This window comes from Cynocephalus volans, chromosome 10 (assembly GCF_027409185.1).
Source record: "Cynocephalus volans isolate mCynVol1 chromosome 10, mCynVol1.pri, whole genome shotgun sequence".
NCBI classification, from domain to species: domain Eukaryota; kingdom Metazoa; phylum Chordata; class Mammalia; order Dermoptera; family Cynocephalidae; genus Cynocephalus; species Cynocephalus volans.
This window is the reverse complement of record NC_084469.1, coordinates 47,330,876-47,350,090: the sequence shown is the minus strand read 5'-3', so window position 1 is coordinate 47,350,090 and position 19,215 is coordinate 47,330,876. Positions and strand designations below refer to the sequence as shown.

General features: G+C 48.7%; 1 protein-coding gene across 2 annotated transcripts in view; it reads left to right on the top strand.

Moving 5' to 3' along the window:
* The first annotated feature begins 358 nt into the window (after window positions 1-358).
* PTCH1 (patched 1) overlaps window positions 359-19,215 on the top strand; it is a 55,194-nt gene continuing 36,337 nt past the window's right edge. For both annotated transcript variants that reach the window (XM_063109653.1, XM_063109654.1), the window contains exons 1-2: window positions 359-554; window positions 2,224-2,416. In XM_063109653.1, coding sequence (XP_062965723.1) covers window positions 360-554; window positions 2,224-2,416 — 388 coding nt within the window. In that variant the 5' untranslated portion in view covers window position 359. The remainder of the gene's footprint in view (window positions 555-2,223; window positions 2,417-19,215) is intronic.

The following is a 19,215-nucleotide window of genomic DNA, read 5'->3' as shown; positions in this document are numbered from 1 at the left end:
CCGCGAGGAGCGCCGCGGCAGCGCCCGCGGGACAGGCTGGCTCGGCGCGCCGGCTCTCGCCCTTCCGCGAACTGGATGTGGGCAGCGGCGGCCGCACGGACCTCGGGACCCCCGCGCAATGTGGCAATGGAAGGCGCAGGGTCTGACTCCCCGGCAGCGGCCGCGGCCGCAGCGGCAGCAGCGCCCGCCGTGTGAGCAGCAGCAACAGCAGGTCTGTCAACCGGAGCCCCAGCGCGAGCAGCCGGCGGCCAGCACAGTCCTCGCGAACCAAGCGCCCAGGCGCGCCGGGAGCCCGCAGCGGCGGCAGGAGCGCGCCGGGCCGCCCGGGAAGCCTCGGTCCCCGCGGCGGCGGCAGCAATATGGCCTCGGCTGGTGACGCCGCCGAGCCCCAGGACCGGGGCGGCCGCGACTGCAGCGGAGCCCCGGGCCGGCCGGGCAGCGGCGGGAGGCGCAGACGGACCGCGGGGCTGCGCCGCACCGCCGCGCCGGACCGGGACTATCTGCACCGGCCCAGCTACTGCGACGCCGCCTTCGCTCTGGAGCAGATTTCCAAGGTGCATTTCAGACTCTCTCCTCCTCCCACTCCCACTCCCTCTGCCTTCCTCTTCCTCTCGGGGATCGCCCCCGCCACACTCACACACGCACGCGCGCGCGCGCACACGCAGTCACGCACACATACACACTCACGCGCACACGTGCGCACACGCTCACGCACACACATACTCGCGCACACACACGCACTCTCACACACTCAAACACACGCACACACACCTCTCTAGGAAAAGCAGCAGACAAGTGGGGATTGAAAAATTCAAACCCTCCCTCCGGTCCTGGGAGGAAAGGGCTGTCTGAGGTCCGCAGTTGGTGGAGGGGGGGGGGTGTGCGTGCGTGCGTGTGCGTGTTTGGGTGTATGTGCATGTGTGTGCGTGTGGGTAGTTGTGTCCGTGCGCGTGTGTGTGCGTGTGCATGTGCGTGCGCGCGCACACGCCCTCCCCGGCGTGCCTTTCCCTGATCGCTGCAGAGCGGTCCACACTGGACCACGTCGAGGGCGGCCGCGGCAGTGCCCTGCCCTGCGCCTGCCGCCCGGGAGCTCCCTCCTCCCGCGCCCCTGCCCCTATTTGCAGCCTCCACCTCTGTAACGCTGCCACATTTCTGAGCATCTCGGAGGGGGAGGCGGAGTGGAGAGAGGCGGAGAGAGGAAGGGGGGAGGGAGCCAAAATAAAGGTGGTTTCCTTTTTTGGCAGCCGGTTTTGCTTTTGTTGAACGTGAAATCTCTGCTCCCTTAAAGCTGATCCTCGGAAGAGGACGTCTGCCCCCACCTTGAACAGGTCTCGAGCCGCCTCTCCGCGCACCCCTGGGGTGGAAGGGAAAGTTGTAAACAAACTGCCACCTTAAATCGGCGGTGCGGCTGTGCCGAGCGGCCGGGTTCATTGTGTTTACGAGGCTGGCTGAAATGTGTGGAATCCGGGGAAGGCGAGCACCCAGACGGGGGCCCGCCGGGGAAAGGCCGCCGCCGGGAGCAGCCTGCGCGCAGCCAGGACCCCCGCCGGCGCCGGCCCCGGCCCGGGCCCTCTCCCGGCGCACGCGCTCGGCGGGCTTTTACGTTTAACCAGAAGGGAAGGGAGAAGAGGGAAAGATCCATGTGGCGGCCCTCTTCCGAGCACAAGTGTTGTAAGTCGCAGATGGCCACCCCACTTCCTGATGCGGCTCACACAGCGTCTCCCAGCGCTTTGCAAACGCGCCGGGAGTGAGCTCCGGCGGCCGCGCTCGCCACGTGGGTCCCCCACTTACCAGCGCTCCGGGCCGGGGTCCGGATGGGGCCCCGCCACACACTGTCCCACCGCGCGCTCGCCCCAGCATCAGTCCCCGCCGGGGCACCCCGAGACGGGTGATGAGGGGGCCGTGGGTCGCCGATTCTTACACGGTGGGCCCCATCGCTGGGATCACACGGCCCCCCCTTCCCAGGCGATCCCCTGAATATTGCTGGTGTCCGGTGCCCCCCGCTGTCCCTGCCTCCCCCCGTCCTGTGCTGCAGCCCCTCCGCCCCGCGCGCCGCGCGTGGGGACGCCCTGGCTGTGCCCTAGGCGCAGCTCCCACGCTGCAGCCCGACTGATTGATGGCCGTCCCCTGCCCCAGGCTGCTGGCCTCCCCTCGGGCCTGCCCGGGTCCCACAGCCCGGGGCGACTCGTGGGCGCTCACCCCTGCCTTCTGCTTCGTCCCCAGGGGAAGGCTACTGGCCGGAAAGCGCCGCTGTGGCTGCGAGCGAAGTTTCAGAGACTCTTATTTAAACTGGGTTGTTACATTCAGAAGAACTGCGGCAAGTTCCTGGTCGTGGGCCTCCTCATATTCGGGGCCTTCGCGGTGGGACTGAAGGCAGCGAATCTGGAGACCAACGTGGAGGAGCTGTGGGTGGAAGGTAAGGGGCGCCCGCCGCGGCCCGCGCAGACCCCCGCCCGCCCGACAGAGGCCGCGCCGGAACCTCCTAGGGGCGCTGCGCCTCGCGGGGTGTCGGGAGAGAGAGGCGAGGCCCCTCCGCGGCAGACCCCTCCGCCGCCGGCCCCTGCGCCGCTTCCCCCTCCCCGCCCCCGTTCTCCCGGGACGCGGCGGGTGGGGGTGGGGTGGGTGGGGGCGGGGAGGGCCGGGAGCGCGGGGGCGGCGCGGCCGCGAGGCGGCGGCGTGTGTGGTCCTGGGGCTGGACGGCTTTCAACTCCGGGGGAAAAACATTTGTCTCGAGGTACAGAAAAGGGGGTGGGGGAGGAGCCGCGGGGACGGCGGGGCGCAGGCCCGGCGCCCGCTTGCGAGGGGGTGGGTGTCCCCGCGGCGCGGCCGCTTACCCGGAGGGATTCTGGGGGAGGCCGCGTCTTGCGGGCAGAAAAGGAACGTGTTTTACGAACGCGGGTTTGAAGGGAGGAGCCGCGGGAGCTCTCGGCGGGGCCCTGCCGCGCTTTCACCCGCGTTTCTCTCTGGGGCGTTCTTAAGGCCTTTCTTAGAAAAGCAGTTGCGAGTTTTAGATATTTTTCTTCCCCGAAGGTGGAACTATTTTACGTTCTTATGGTGATACAGGCTTTTTAATTTTTGTCCTTTTTTGTTCTTTTGGGTTTTTTTCCCCGTTGGTTGTTTCTTAATTACCTTTTTTTCGGAAAGTAAAGAATCCTGCTCTTTGGAAACATCTTAACTCCTCAACACTGCTTGGGGCATCTCTTAGGAGAGGGTGGGAGGGGAGTGTCGGGATAATTATATAGATGCTTCAAACAAAAATATCTGGAACATTCCTAGTCAGAGGTACACAAAACAAAATTTGGAAGCTGAAGAGCTGTATGCACAATCGCTTCAGTGATCTCTTTCAGGATGCTGTTGAAGACCTAACCTTGGAGAATATTTTGTTAATCTTGCCTTGTTTGTGAAGATCCGGCTTGCAGTATTTTGCAGTCTTTAGTTAAGTGACAGTTAAAATAATCGTCCAAATAATTAAGACCAGAAAACATTCCTTCCTTAAGTATCTTGTTAATTAATACAAAAGTGTTCTTTGGACTGAATCCATAGGGTAATTTACCTCAATTCAGCACTTCAATGTCATTGGTGGATAGAAGAAGGGTTTTATTGAGCCACTATTAGGGCCCCCTAGCAACAAGTTTACTGAGCACCTATAACGTCTCCTAGGGCTGTGCTAGGCACTGTAAGGACCCTGGAATGTGTGAGACACTCCACACAAATGCATGCCCTTAAAACTACCACAATTCAGTGCACTTGCACTAAATTTGGGCTCCCAGTTGAAATGCGCCATGAAAGTTAAATGGGGAAAGAAAAAAAAAAAAAGCTTCCATGGAGGTGATGAGGGGACTGGGGAGACCCGAAGAGAGAAAGGAAGGGGAGGACATTCTAGGCAGGACTCTGAAGACCAGCAGGGATTCAGAAAGGGCCCCCAGCTCCAGGCCCCTGGTGGAGTGGGTAATAGGGTGGGACGGCAAGACTGTAGCTTGGAAATGGTGTGATAGGCTGGACTGTGGGGAGCCACCGCAGGTTCTAGGACAGAGCAAGGGACGAGCACAGGGCATCCCAGCTGGTCCACATGTTCACTTTCCATCACTTGAGCCAACACATATTTGTTGCCAGTCCGTGGTGATGACACGAGATGATTTTGTGTTTTGAGCAGGACTTTTCAGTAGACATTTAACACGTGTAAAGAGAAGTAATGTGACTTATTTTCTTAACATTGCATATTTCTAGATATAATTATGTTTCTGCATTACACTACTTATTACAGATCCTGGAAGGAGGACCAACATGCTTCAGGGCAGTCTTATGTGGGCTCCAACTGGTTTAGTGAGAGGGAGTCAGGGAGTGGAGTTTTTTTGTTGTTTTTCAGTAGACAGGATGAGGACGTATCTGAGATGGGAGCTCACTTTGCCTACTTTTGTGAGGCCTTTCCTCGTTTCTGCTTTGGCAGTTTCAGCGTGGCTCACTGGTTCTTGGACCAAATATTATTTACTCAATACTAATACTATCACTTCTTGAGCAACTGCCATGTACCAGGCATTTGTTATATATTATCACATGCCTTGCAACTTAATAAAGTCGCTATCTATTATTATCCTTATTTTATTTTTATAACATGACAGCTTATGTGATATTTTTATATGTAATAATTATTGTTCCATTTTACAAATGAGAAACTCTAGGTTTTCTAGAAACTCTAGGTTTTCATGTGTCTTTTCATGTCCACTTTGCCTACTAATGACTTAAGTCACCGGATCCTCTGTCTTGGTCTTGATCTATCACTCATTCATTCATTCACTCATACATTCATTCATTCTGTGCTAGATCGTTCCCCTGTAGAAGCAGCAGTAGTTTCATGAATGCAAGTAAACCCAACCAGGGAGGCTGCCGTACTGTTTTGTAGTTTTAATTTCAATTCAAAGTAGAGGTAACTATGAAGAGATCTTGTTTATGATATAGTGAGCTTAGTGATCATGTCAGCAGCATGCCCTGAGCACATTGCTTTCAGAAGTGAGAGCTCTCTCCTGTCCTAAACTTCGGTAGAACTCAATGAATTGAAATGAGTAATGGCTCCAAACTTAGGTTCGTTTTGTGCTTTAATCTCTTAGATAAATTCCTTATCAATATCAGCAAAGAAGTCTGTAAGGTGCTGCTTTCTTAGTAAAGACTGTAAAGATTCTGGGCATGACCTTTTACACAAACTGGGCACGAACTGGGTGCTTGCTACACAAATAAACCAAAGGTTCCAGAGGTTGCATATTTCCCTAGTCAAAAAGCAGCAGAGGAGAGGAAAGTGTAAGATTTTAAGGGCAGAGCAATGCTGAGGGACAGTTGGGAAAAAATGCTACTTCTGTGACTAAAAAAAATGGCATGTGTGTTATATGTATACATATCTCCAGTTGCCTTCTCGTTTGTGTGCGCACATAGGCTTACTATGCATATTCTCATATGTGCCAAAATAATGTTATCTTTTTAATACAGCCAGCAAATTAAAGGGACCCACTTGATAGGCTGTATCTTTGACTTGACTTTCATGCCTCGTTTAACATGCTGGGGAAATGTGGCTTTAAAAGATAGTTTGAAGGCATTAGCCATAGTGTGCAGACCAATATACGCTAGGTAAGACATACATACATACATACATATATATATAAAACATATCAGTTTAAGCATTATTGATGAGAATTCTTTGATTCTGTTTTGGAATGTTCATACAATGATTGCCTTTCAAGAAACTCAATGTTAGATGTCAACTTGGGTCTTAGGGCTGTAGTATTTACAAGTCAAAATGTCAAATCTAGCTCATACATGAATGGAGTAATGAGACTTGGTAAAGAATATGTGGAATGATGTAGAGGACATCTGCTATTCCAGAAGCATGACGGTGGGATCAAGATGGGGGAGAGACTAATTGCTACTTAAGAATAAAATCGTTCATTCAGCACATGTTCTCAGTGCCTGTTCTGCGTCAGGCACAGCACAAAGCTCCAGAGAGATGTTGGTGAGAAGCCATAGCCCCCGTTCTCGGGGCACCTCCATCCAGCAGGCACACAGACCAGTGTGTGGATGGTTAGCACGCCGGGCGGCAATGCCAAGATGGCAGGGAAGTCAGGGACATCTTCCAGGATGGCACAGGGATGGGACAGGTTGGGGGGCATTCCAGGCATAAAAAACAGCATGGGCAAAGGCTCAGAGGACGGGAGTGTGGCCTCCTTGAGGCTGGCCAGTGCCTCCCTTTGGTGGGGTCATTGAGATTGAGGTGGGAGCTTTGAAGCTTAGCAGGTCAGCAGGGACCATGGTACCCAGGTCTTGCATGTGTATAAGGCGTTTGGCTGGAGGCTGCAGCTCTTTCTGCTAGCCATTTTCTGCTGGTCTCATGCTTTGTGCCAGTGAATCTGGCCTCTAGTACCCTCCCTGGCCCCACAGTGCTTTCACCTGGATCACCCTTCGGGGCACAGAAGGAAAATGATTTATCTTTAATCTTGCCCATTTCTCTGTTGCATCTCCTCTTGGTTTAGAAGTTTTATCATCCTGTCTCCCTAAATGTCTATTTCCCTTCATACCAGCCCCCAGCTCCAGTGCTCTCTTAGACACAAGTTTGTTGTCAGGGTTCTCCAGTGACAGAGTGTTCATTTATCTCTTTGAGCTTTTTGTTTTTTCTAAAAGCCTGCCTAGCCCCTGGCCTCCTTTTCTGCAGAGGGTAACAGCCTTGAAATGAATCCATATTGCCTTGGTGTTTGCTTGTTAACAGACATCTGTGAGGGCCAGCATCCAGGAGGAGGAGACACAGGTTGTGACTTCGATTTTTTTTTTTTTTTTAAGAGAATTAGAAGGTTCTTAAAAAATACATGCTTGATGTATATAAGTGCTCTCAAGTTTGTACCTTGCTAGCATTATGCCTTCGGTGTTCTTGAAATGGGCTCGGGAAGCTGGTTGTGGGCGATGGCTGAGTTTCACCATGCTTTCAGTTTCTCTGCCTCCGCACAGTTGACATCTGGGCTGGGTAATCCTCTGCTGTGGGAGGCTGTCCTGAACCCTGTAGGATATTTAGCAAGCATCCCTGGCCTCCACCTACTAGATGCTAGTCGCATCCTCCCAGTTGTGACAAACAAAATATTTCCAGTCATTGCCAAATGTCCCCTGTGGAAGGGGGGTTGCTCCCCAATTGAGAACCACTGGTTTCAATGATAAAGAGATTCTGACTGGAAGGCCCACGTGTACTGATGGAGGGTTCTGTCGTGATGCAGCTGTGGCTGCAAAGGCATTGTGGCTGCAGAAGAGGAGACATCCCCTGTCAGGTGACTCTCCCATCCCACTCCCGTATTTACTGACCCGAGTAACCAACCTTTTTATGCTAATAATTGAAAATTTTAATTTTTCTTCACTTAGAATGACATTAGATATCAAATTTTAAAACACCATGACAAGTTGAGAGAGGAAAAAGGCCATGGCAGAAAGAAAAGCTTTATATTTGGGTACTTTATTTGGGCGCAGTGGGGTAACTAATTTTGCAGGAAAACCTTGTTGCTCTTCAACCACAGTAGGCTGAAGGTTTTTAAGAGGAAGGTGACTTCTAGAAAGCTTTAATAGAAGACACCGCTGGCCTTTTTTTATATTGGAGTAACAGCTGTCAGAAGCCTGGGTGGTGCATTAGCTCTTTGGTGGTCTCACTCTGCCCCAGATGTTTCTATCACAAACCACTTTTCCCAAGTTCCCCTTCTGGAGCAGGACCAAGGAACGGCAAGGGACTGAGGCACACCAGCCAGAAAGGCAGACTGGGCTGTGCTTTGACTGTCCTTCTCAAGTTCTCACCTGGTTCTGCTCTGCAGGGCTGTTGGTGTGGGGGTATTTCACAAGGGACAGAAAGACTGAATAAAATGCAGCTCTTTTCTGCTCCCTGGACCCATACATTATTTAAAATGAAGGCTATTAGGTATCTAGTAGAGTCCAATAGCAGGTAATAGTGGGTGGAAACAGTTGTGGTATTCGTTTTGTATTTGAGGGAAATGGTTGAAAAATGAAAAGCCAACAGTAATTGCTTTAAAAGTAACAAATAGCCTCAGGTGCCTTCTGCACAAGGCAGGTGACTATGGGATGAGAATCTTCCATATCTCTCTGCTGCCTGCCGTTCTTGACCCTTCAGGTTTAGGAGCCAGGTTAGGCAGCAGGGTAGCGCTGCTGGGAGGTTCCAGAAGATGACAGCTTCCAGATGTGTGAACCGCCTGATCCGTTTGTTTAGATTATGTGCCACAGCTGATGCCGAGATTAATGCTGGCTGGACAAGCTATAGGAGATTTGTCTGGTTTCCACGATGCCATGTTTATATTTCATGTGGATCTCTCCTTCAAAGCTGACCTGCCTGTGACCCCCGGAGCTGGAGCCTGCTTGCCCTCACTTTCCATCTTGCATTGGGGGGCGCAGTTCCACAGAGAAGGGGCTGCTGCTTCTGCAGAGCCTCCCGCTTTCTCTGTGCCAGCTGCCTACCCAGCTTTAGCCCCTGAAGGGTATTCTGTTCCACTCAGGGAGTGTGTCTAGCTTCAACAGTTTTCTTGGCTTTTAAAACAAAATAGGAAATGTTTTAAATAATTTAAAGGGGACCAGTTTTAACAGAAGCCATTTTGCATAAATGTAGTATTTTACCTCTTGGCACTATTCTGACACTATTTGGGGGGAGAAGAAGTTGAGGGCATTCCTGCTATGTAAGACAGCCCTAATAATCCGCTACCTGTGCGGTTCTGTTGTTATTTCCTTTGCCCCTCCTGGCTCCCAAACCTCTTCTGCTTCCCCTCCCCTCCCCTCCCTCCACCACCCACTTACTGCCCAAGTCATCTCCTCCCTGGTGGATTTCTGGAGTGACTAGTGTGAAATCTGAAATCTGTAAGTCTGGTTCATCACAAATGGAGAGGAGGGAATTAGAAAATTTATTATTTCAAAAAAGCTGTGGGAGATACCAGATGCAGAGCTGCCGTTTGCATCCTTGGGGTTCTTACCTCGGTTAGGGTTGGATTCAGGACCACCGTACTCTTTGATGGGTTCTTGTCAGCAGAAGATGTGCTTCCCCTACTGGAGAATCATGGCATGTATATGGACTTTTTAAGGTAACTATAGAATCCATTGGCAAGTTCTTTTAGTCCACACCAAACCACCAAAGAGAGTGCAAAATGAATCACTGTGGCGTAGGAAATATGAAAGAATTGGGTCCCGTGGCATTTCTGAGTTGGTAAGTAAAACATTAACCACAGCATCCCCCTCTGGGCACCCTCCTTCAGGCTTTCCCTGGATGGAACTATCACCAAAGCCAATGGGAACATGGAGCTTGGGCAGAGATTGGAGAAGACGGATTTCCTTATCCAAATTTTGGCTGACTCTGTAGCCTCAGATGGTCCATTCTCACAAGAGGTCTTGGTTGACATCCCAGAGAGCAGAGGGCTTTGCTAGTGAAGGCAGTTTTGCCTGTTGAGGAGGAGCAAACTCCATGGGAATTTCTCAGTGGTACCACTCCTTGGCTACACAGATATAATTGTGGTCATCAAAATATAAACACTTCTATTACTTGTTCTTTGCTTTTAATCTCTGGACTTGGGTGCTTTAGGATAATACTTATTAGATTTTTTTTCCCCTTAAATTGGAATTAGGGAGCTTTTTTTCCCTTTCCACTGCAATGTCTAGTTTTTTCTATATGTATCCTTTCACTAGGTTTGACATAAGTAATTAGTCTTTCAGAACAGTAGATTGCTCCCGCTGAAGCTACTTGACTGTTGTGGAAGTTTTCAGTAGGAGACTGGTATACAGAGAGATGCATCCATCCTCAGTCCCTTCAGGAAGGACTATGACAATATTGTTTTAATTGGGGTTTAGAGCATAGCTGGAAAAATAGCTGTCATATGTTAGGGAAACTATCATTGGTGGCAATCAGGTACCTGCTAATGAATGACAAGTTTGTTGATGGAGAGATTTGTAATGGGGAGGCAGATAAGTCGGTGAATAGTCTACACTGCATATGCGTCCCATAACGCCACTGGCTACTGAGAATCAAGTCCTTACCTTCGCACAAGCTCTGTTTATTATTGTTACGATAAATGAAAAAAAAAGCGGTAGACTTACCCAATTAAGCAACCAAGATAGTTTTCAGTTATTGATGAAACATGTACAAAAGTAAGCAAAAGGAACTGGAAATGAGCTTTGTTAGTTAATGTGAATGATTTTTTCCCCTTAAATCATTGCTTAAGGGCTTCTGGCCCCTAGCTCAGGAATCCTGCCCAAAAATGCCAGATGTATTACACAGTCAACTCTTGCAATGTAAACACTGTTCTGTGCCACGAGGCAGGGTGGTCCATCTCCTATTTAAGAAGAGCGAGAGACTGAGAGGGAAAGAGAGGGGTAAGCCCTCTGCTTTGCAGCAAGCAAACACAGTAGTAGTTGTGTCATTTGTGCTTTTGGCTGCATGGTCAAGATTTGGAACTACAAAACCCAGGTAAATTAACACTTTGGAATGGCAAAGAATAGCAACTTGAATTTGAATGCCAAAGCGAGCAAGATGTGGTTTGGATAATGTTGTTTCATTGGGTCAGATAAGTTTATAAAATGCTGAACAGATAGAGGAGTGGGCAGCGAAGAGAAAGCTCTTGCCATAGCAGCATCTTATAAGTGACTGTATCAGCTTTTCATCTGCTGTTAAGTTGAAAGGTAAGGGCAAGCAAGGCAGAAGAGGCTAAGCTTCCTTCAGGACCTCCTACACTGCTGGAGAAAGCCTGCTGGGTTGGTGCACCATCTGTGTGTAAACCTAAGATTTATCACAAGGCTGCTCTGGTGTTTTGTAGCCCTGGGGGGTAGCCTAAGATACGTTGCAAAATAAATGGCCTTACAGTTTGCTCCTCCTTTCTGGATTTCTGATGTAAGGAGTCTGCTAATGATGATCATTTGAAGGTGAGAAAGAAACTGGGCATTTTGGGCCACCCTCTGGTAAAATGTGTTTTACAATGTTGCGGGCAGTAAAAGGAAACTGGAGTCCCTAGACATTGTCTGTCCATCCAAATAACCTAATACTAAGCAGTCCTTAGGCTGACTAGACTCGGGGTTTTTTTAAATTAACATGAACACATTTTGTTAGTGAGGAGGAAATGAGATTTCAGTTTGAATTTAGGGAATTGTTAAAATACCTGCACTAATATTATCTTGATTTTAAGAAATCCATTCTTACAGAGTGATCCAAAAGAAACTACTTTAGGAAATAGTGATGATAAAAACAGGAAGTGGGGGATTAAGGAAAATGTACCCTTCTTGACTCCTTCTCTCTCCCTCACCATCACTTTTTTCTTTCTTTTTTTTTTTTTTTTTTTTTAATTCTCCCATCTTCCCCACCCCCACTCCCTGATTTCTTTTGCTCCTTTAGTGGGAAACCAGAAACCTTTACAAAATAGACATCACACAGCCTCTTTTTAAATAAAGGCTTTCTAAGAGAGAAAATAACAAAAGAATTTTTTCTAGCTACCTAAGAAATTATTTATTTCCTTTTACTTGATTTTTTTCCCCGTGAGGTTCACACATTGTTGTAACAAGTAAAAAATGATAAATATGATACCACCATTTTAATCTACACATGATCCAGAAAAAAAAATGCACATGTTTAATAACGTCTCCCTTAATTGCAAACACAGCTTACAATTTGAGAGAATTGGGATTAGGGCTAAATATCTATTAACTGCTCTTTCTAGAGATTTGGGGAATAGGATGACCCTTTTTTTTTTTCCCTTTTTTTCTTTCTTTTTTTTTTTTTTTTTTTTTAAATAGGCTACAGTTTCACATGGCTCCCAAAAGAAATCTCTCTCCCTTTTTGTTTCCCACACCAATTGATTTATCATTTTGCTTGCAAGCAGATCCAGAATGTTAGGGCAAGAACACACTCACTTTTTTCTCGTAACTTTTTTGTTGCGGACCGAAACCAGTTGACTTGAATAAATTTTTCTGAGGCCTGAATGTAGCCAGCAACGTGGAAAAATCTTGCCATTCAGGGCCGTCTGAATGTACATTTCAGCCACACAGTAAGCTGCATTGGTAGGCACTGGACTGCTAAATACAACCATTTTTCGCTGCAGCAAGTTAGACAGGTGATTAGCATAATTAGCTCCGAGCAGCTATACATATGGTAATGCTGAGTGTGTAAATGCCAGCTGCGGTGTAAAATTTATGTCAGGGGTCGGCAGGGCTGTGCGAAAGCATTGTGTTTCAGCTGCAGGTCAGGGCCGCCAAAGCTTACCTCCTTTTCTCTTGTTGGTGAATACGCCAAACAGAAGAGAAAGACAGAAATATAACAGATACGGCTTTGATGGAACAGCCCAGTTCTGTGCAAGAGGGACTGTTCTATAAAACACATACATGCAGGCGCACACTTGCAGAAACCCCACTACCTTCTCTACAGATTGTGTTTACTCCACGCGGGCTCCAGATGAGTGGGGGCCAGGATGGGGGATTTGGGTAGGTAAATGGGCCAAACGATTCCCTGGAGGAAACATTTCAGTCACTGAAGTTTTAAAAGGAGTTAAAAGTTCTGTTTTTGTTTTTCTGCCCATCCTCCCACCCCCACAGTATTCCCTCTGCTACTCTCCTTCCCACATCTTTTTCCTTCACATTAAATGTGGGGAAATCCCCGCTGGATGGGATAGAGTTTGTCCTTTGGAAGAAAAGGAACTAACCATCTTGGAGGTGTTAGCATTGAGCAAAATAGAAGGTTTCAGCAATGCAACTTTCTTCCCAAACTGCTTGATAGGTTTAGGAAAGGGCCTGTGTGTGTGCGTGCGTGCGTGCGTGTGCGTGTGTGTGTGTGTGTGTGTACGCGCGTGCGTGCGTGTGTGTGTGTGTGTGCGTGTGTGTGTTCCCTTTGGGTAGCTATACATATGCTCCTTTTCACTCACCGACACTAAATTACCCTCTACACTCTTTATGTATGGATTTTTAAAAACCACATAGGCTTCTTGTTTGACAGGACAGTCCTGAATGGCTCACACACTTTGAAGTGCATGGTGGGGGATTTATTGCTATGACGAGTTCATACATTTTGCACTCGAAGAATTTTTTTTTTCTGCCACCCCTCCCCCTCCGCCCTTTTCGGGGGAGTGGGTTGGTAGCTATAAGGACTGGTGGTGTTGACAGAATATAGTTCACACCACGCTGACCCGGTGATGAAACTTCCTCACAGCACCAGGGGGTCCTTATGTACCGGCCCCTAATCCAGCTAATCCCGATGACAACAAAATCATGAAAGTGGCCCCCAGTGATGTGCGTCTCCCTGTACAGACGCCGAGGAAGGGACGGTGCGGGAGATCAAGCAGGCCAGCGTGGTGTTCCACCGCGGCCAGGGAGCCTCCGTGCGAGGTGGGATCACCTTGTCTTCTCCCCCGTGGGTGCTCAAATGGGAGGCCAGTGAAAAGGAGCCCAGGCTGGGTGATGGCAAGAAGACTTCCCAGCTGAGAGGTGATGTCAGCTCCACAGAAGCTGGGAGAAGGGAACTAGGGTTAATGCTACGAAGCAGCCCAAATGCTGTGATGGAGAGCCCACCGAGAGAGCACTTAGGTTTTGTTGATGTTGGGATGCTTTCTGTGTTTATTTTTTGAATGAAGATGCTAGAAGGCCTCAACTACGAACTAAGAACCTGCCTGACGGAAACAGGCTGTTTGAGGCCACAGGTTCTGCTGCCTGGTGGCGTGTGGCAGAGTGAGCCGTGCCGTGTCCCACCCGCCGTGCCTCACTCCTGCAGTGATGGGATTTGGGCTTGCATCTGCTTGCTTGCAGCATCGGGGAGGTCGGCAGGACCTGAGGCTCTCACAGCTTGGCAAGTATGCAGCTGGGGAGAGAGGCCATTTCCAGCTGCGCCCTCCAAGAATGTCCTTGGGCCTGTCACAGATGGGGTCATGCACAGCTTTCGCTTGTCCCTGCACAGCAGTGACTGAAGAAGGGGCCTCCCGACAGAGGCAGTGTCATCCTGGGAGCTGATGGCACTCGGAGCTGCCACAGTGAGGGCATAGTGCTGGGCTCACCTGCTTGTCCGACAGGGCGGGCAGGTGGGCTTCAGAGAAAGGTCTGCAGAGGAGGCCATGGGGCGAGGTGGACGACAGAGGGCAGTGCATGGCAGCGCAGCCTCCATGCGGCACGGGCGCCCTACCTGCGCCCAGCCCACGCCCTCCCTCATGTGGTTTGGCTCAGGGGGGTACCTGTGTCCCTGTCCTGTGTTTGTGGTTGTCATCTCACTGGGCTCACTTCATGCAGGGAAAGTCTCTTTGAGCTATCTGATTCTTGCATTTGCCCATGGCAACACCCAAGGGCACAATCTCAGAAGAACAGCCCAGAAGCTTAAGCAGCAGTTGGCTCTTCATGAATGAAAGTCATGAGTGGAAGAGTGACTAAAACTCACAGCCCATGAGTTTTCAGCCAGTCACCCAAGTTGCTGAATCTTCCATTTTTTTTTATTTTTTAATTTAGAGAATGAGCCAATGCTAATAATTTTGCAGTTACACCCTTTAGAGATTTGTACTTTTTTGCCCTCACAATAACTAATTGCAACACTGAAGGAAAGACCTGAAGTCACTCAAGGAAGGAAAATTTCTCTAGTGGCCGTTGGATAATTCATGGGATCAGTCAAATGCAAATGATATACTTGCATATACACAGACCCTACTCCCTAATTGGGCTCTTACTTTTCAGGCTGAAAGGATCACTTGTTTTTACTGACTTTTTAAAGACTTGGGAGGAAATTAATATCTTGTACAGATGACTGCCTGTTCCCCAGGCTCTGTATTGAGACTTTCCTTCATTTATTCACTCAGCACACTTTGAGCATGTACCAGTGCCTCTGCTGTGCCTCTGCTCCCCACATACAGAGGTGAGCGGACAGGAGACAGTACCTCTCTTAAGTGACTTCGAATTTCTTAAAACTTTGGTTGGTCACGCAGATCATCTTTATGTGAGTCACAATAAGCTTTTGCTTAAAGGTTTTTTGCATGAATGCCATAGACATTTCAAGTTCTTTGCAGAAGGCTGTGCTAAGGAATGATGCAGCAGGAGAACATCTCCTGAGTGCCATGGATTGGAGTAGCACTGGCCCGGAGGTATGGACCCCTGGGTTGAGTGGTTTCCTACCCGTGCTGACCCTTCTTCTCTTTGGAAAACCATGCTTGGCTTGATTTGGCAAGGAAAGGCTCAAGAAGTTCTTTGCAGAAGTGATGCTCTGTACCCTGCCTCTTTCAAAGAATTGGTTTAAGTCTCTGATTTTTGGAGAGTGAGATGGCAGAATTTGCAGGTAAAGACACTGAGGGATGCTTGTTCTCTGTGCCCTATCTCTCTGCCCCTCTAAGACAAGCCCCTCTGGAGACCAGAAGGAAATGGGGCCTGTCCGCTGCAGGCCCACGGGGCCCTGTTGGAAAAAACTGCATCTCCTTAGTGGCAGAGAAGAATCTCTGAGGTGATATCATTGTCCTTTAAATAAATATACCAGGTATTTGTCTTGTGTTATATTTTCATGCATTCTAAAAGTTCTAGCTGTGCCGGCCCCGTGGCGCACTCGGGTGAGTGCAGCGCTTGGGAGTGCAGGAGTGCTCCCGCTGCGGGTTTGGATCCTATATAGGAATGGCCGGTGTGCCCACTGGCTGAGCGCGGTGCGGGCAACACCACACCAAGGGTTGCGATCAAAAAAAAAAAAAAAAAAGAAGGTTCCCTCTTCTGTGTGAGAATATATATATAAAAGTTCTAGCTATGAGCTTAATGTATATGGTCCGACACTCGGAATTTGTTGCTCCTAGGCCACCTCTTTCCTGCTGTACCCAGGTTCGCAGTTGGACTCGGGGTTAAGGGGTCAGTTTTGCTTCTTATTAGCTGGATGGCACGTCACGCCAGCTCTGCAGCTATATTTCCTCTTCTGTAAAGTGAGGGCAATGACATGAGTGAGCTCTGTGATAAGAGCACCTGCTCAGCTTCTGGGTAAGGGTTCAGGAGATTTCACATACATTGTCAGTTAATCCCCACATCATCCTGTGAGGTTAGTGGTAGTATTTTATCCCCATTTTACAGAGACAGTTCTTGAGGTTCAACTGTCATGAGACTTGTCCCAAACCTCTCTGCCACAAGCGGCAGTGCTGAGAACCTGGGTCCTCTGATCCCCATTCTTGCTGCCTGTCCAGTACAGCTGGCCCCACCTCAGTGGAGGAGCAGCAGCAACCAGAATATTTCTAAATAAGTAAATAATGAGTGTTGAAGGCTGTGCAGATGGAAAGCACCACACCACCATGAAAGGCTATTTTGTTTCTCAGGATCCTTAGATGCCATGTTTCCAGAGTCATGTTCAAAGAGGCTGGTTGTTGTTTTATTGTTAAAATTGTTGTGTTGGGTGAATGAAGAGGGAGAAGAAAATAAGAGAACTAAAGGATATGATGTAGATGCATATTATTTTTGCAGGGAGCTAGTTTTTAAATCAGATCTCTACCAAGTAATTTTCACATCTCTTTTTCCCTTTTTTCTTTTTTATCATCTTGAAGTCTTTAATTTTATACATGTTCATTGAAGAAAAATCAAGAAACAGCAATAAACCCCCCAAAAGGGGAAGCAGGTATACGTTGTCCCTAGACCACACATGGCAGTAATGTCTTGTTAACTTGGCTCCCTGCACCTGCATCTACATGACAGATATCGGTTTTATGGTTCATTCTGTTCAGTAGTTTTCCTCTGAGTAGTTCATGAACATTAGATTATTTTTTAAATACATAAGGACTCTGACCTTGAAAATGGAAAAGAGAAGGGAAGAAAACCTTTTGCCCCAGACCACGACTGTAATCTCAATCATCTGAAGTGGGTTCTGTGGGAATTCCTGGGCGCAGAGCTCCGTGCTCCTGGATGGTGAGGAGGGTGGGCAGCAAGGTAATGAACAGCTCCAGGCTGTCAGTCAGCAGTAATTTAGGATAGTCATTCTCTGGGGTAGCAAAAGTCAGGCAAGTCCGTAAAAGTGCCCTGTCCAGAGGGGTTTCTGTTTCTGGCACCTTGCTCCAGAGCTCCTTGGGCGAATACTGATGTAAGAACATATGAATGTCTGTGCAGTTTATGACACAAGTATACCTGAGAAGGAGCTAAGTCTACCAGTGCAGGCAAGTGAATGACATAATTATGGTCTCACCAGGCTCTGGCCACACTTGCCTCCTTTCTTTTCCTGCAGCAAGCTAAACATGAGGGTTTCGCAGTTGAGATCCTCTGCCCAGAACACTGTTCCCACAGCTCTTCAAAGTCACCTTAAATGTGACCTCCCTGACGTCTTCCCTGGCCATCCTATTTGGAGTACCTTCCCCCTTTCCCACCACTCCATGTGGCATCAGCATCTCTATTTCTGTGACAGGCAGCTGCTCTGCGAAGGCCTGGGGGTGGCATCCTGCGGAGGAGTGTTTCTTGCTGGAAGAGGCAGGGTGTGGCACAGCCTAGGTCCCTATGCTGAGCGGGTGGGGTTGCTTTCTTGTTTGTTTTTACCATCATGATTTTAAGTTGCCTGAAGTTTTAAGTTCCATTAATGGTAAAAGGAAGTGTAACTTTGTAAGCAGAGTGAAATGTCGTGTGCTATGCCTGTATTTGAGGAGGCAGGTGGAAACTAATGATTTCTAGGTTTGGGGCATTAGATGTGATGTCGCCAGAAAAAAAGGAAGGGATTGAGCAAGGCTGCCTCGAGCTCCTTGGTGTGCAGCTGTAGCTTTTCAGAAGTGACCTGGATTAGTAATTGGATTTTTAGTCTCTAACAGCTTCTCCACCTGTAGAGGATGTGGATTGAGTCAAACAGTCCACTAGTTAACTGATCAAAAGTCCGTATCATATGATGCACTGTGACTGCCAGCATGACAAGACCCTGCCTTCGGAGGCTGCGGTAGGGCCTGAGGAAGGCTGGTGGTTTTCTGCATATGCATCCTCTGATGCAAGTCGTTTCCCAGTGTTTCCTGTGGTCTTCCTCTAACTTCAGATTGATCACTTGGCCTCGGCAATTCCCCATGGCATTTGTCAAAGTTTTCTGCACCCAGGAGTCTTCACGTTTTTTAACAACCACCCAATACATCTGTCCCTCATCCCACACACAGTATGCAAAAGAAACCTCACCTCTCAGCCCTGCGGTGGCCTTGGCGTAGGCGTGAACCTGCGCAGACCCCTGCCAGTCCGTGAATCTGCACTAGTTTTCCTAATGAGGGCATTATTTGCTTTCTAGCCTGCCCCTTGTTTATAAAATATGCCAAGAGAACTAAACAATCCCCTGTTCCCAGCACTTATTTACTTGCCCAAACCAAATGTTTATGTCCTTGAATACTAAACTTGAAGAAAAAGGATTCCTCGTCGTGGGAAAGCTACGATCACTGAGCTCTTTCTAAACTATAGCTGAAGGCCTGCTTTTCAGTAAACATTCACTATCAGTGACTTTAGGAGCTATTCAGACTCAGTGTCTTTGCCCTGGAGGGTGTGGGTGGGGGGAAGGGGCACTAAGATCCTCTTTCTGTAACTTCCTGAGATACCTCCTAGCGCAGGTGCAGCATTCTGAGCTTGGCTTAGTCCAGAACTGTAATTGAATAGAAGCTTGAGCCTGAGGATGTAACAGGGAGAGGAAAAGAAAAAAGCAGTTCGCAGGACTGGTGTCCACGGCTTGGCCACCTGTTGCACAAGCACACCCAGCCAGCTGGGGCTTCCCAGCCTCCACAGCAGGTTCAGGATCACCTGGGGAGCTTCCAAACACAGGTCGCCCAGCCCCAGGTGACTCAGAACCTGGCACCTGTGGTTTCTGGACGCTGACCAGCTGAGCCTGATGGAACCAGGCTCCTGATATATTTGTCCCTCTCAAGTGGGTCCCCGTGTGCATCTGACTTGAATCACATTATTTATCTTCTCCTGGCAAGTTTTGTGCTGAACACACTCTTGCCACCTTTCCTTGTTTCTTTTTCCATGGAGGAGAAACATTTCCTTGTTACCCTTGCCAGATTACTTAGGAGAAGAGTGTAAATTGAAGCCATTTATCTTGAAATGTGCTGCAGGGCACATTGTTTATACAAGTGAAAGAAATTGTAACAGGGTTATTTGGTCTGGTCTGCAAGGAAAAGTTGTCTCAGGTTTTCCTTTCCCCACTCCTCTTAGAATGTGCACAAAGCACATAGCCATTATCAGGCTTCGTGAATATTTTCTATATGTTAAGATTGATGAAGTTAACATTGCCGTTAA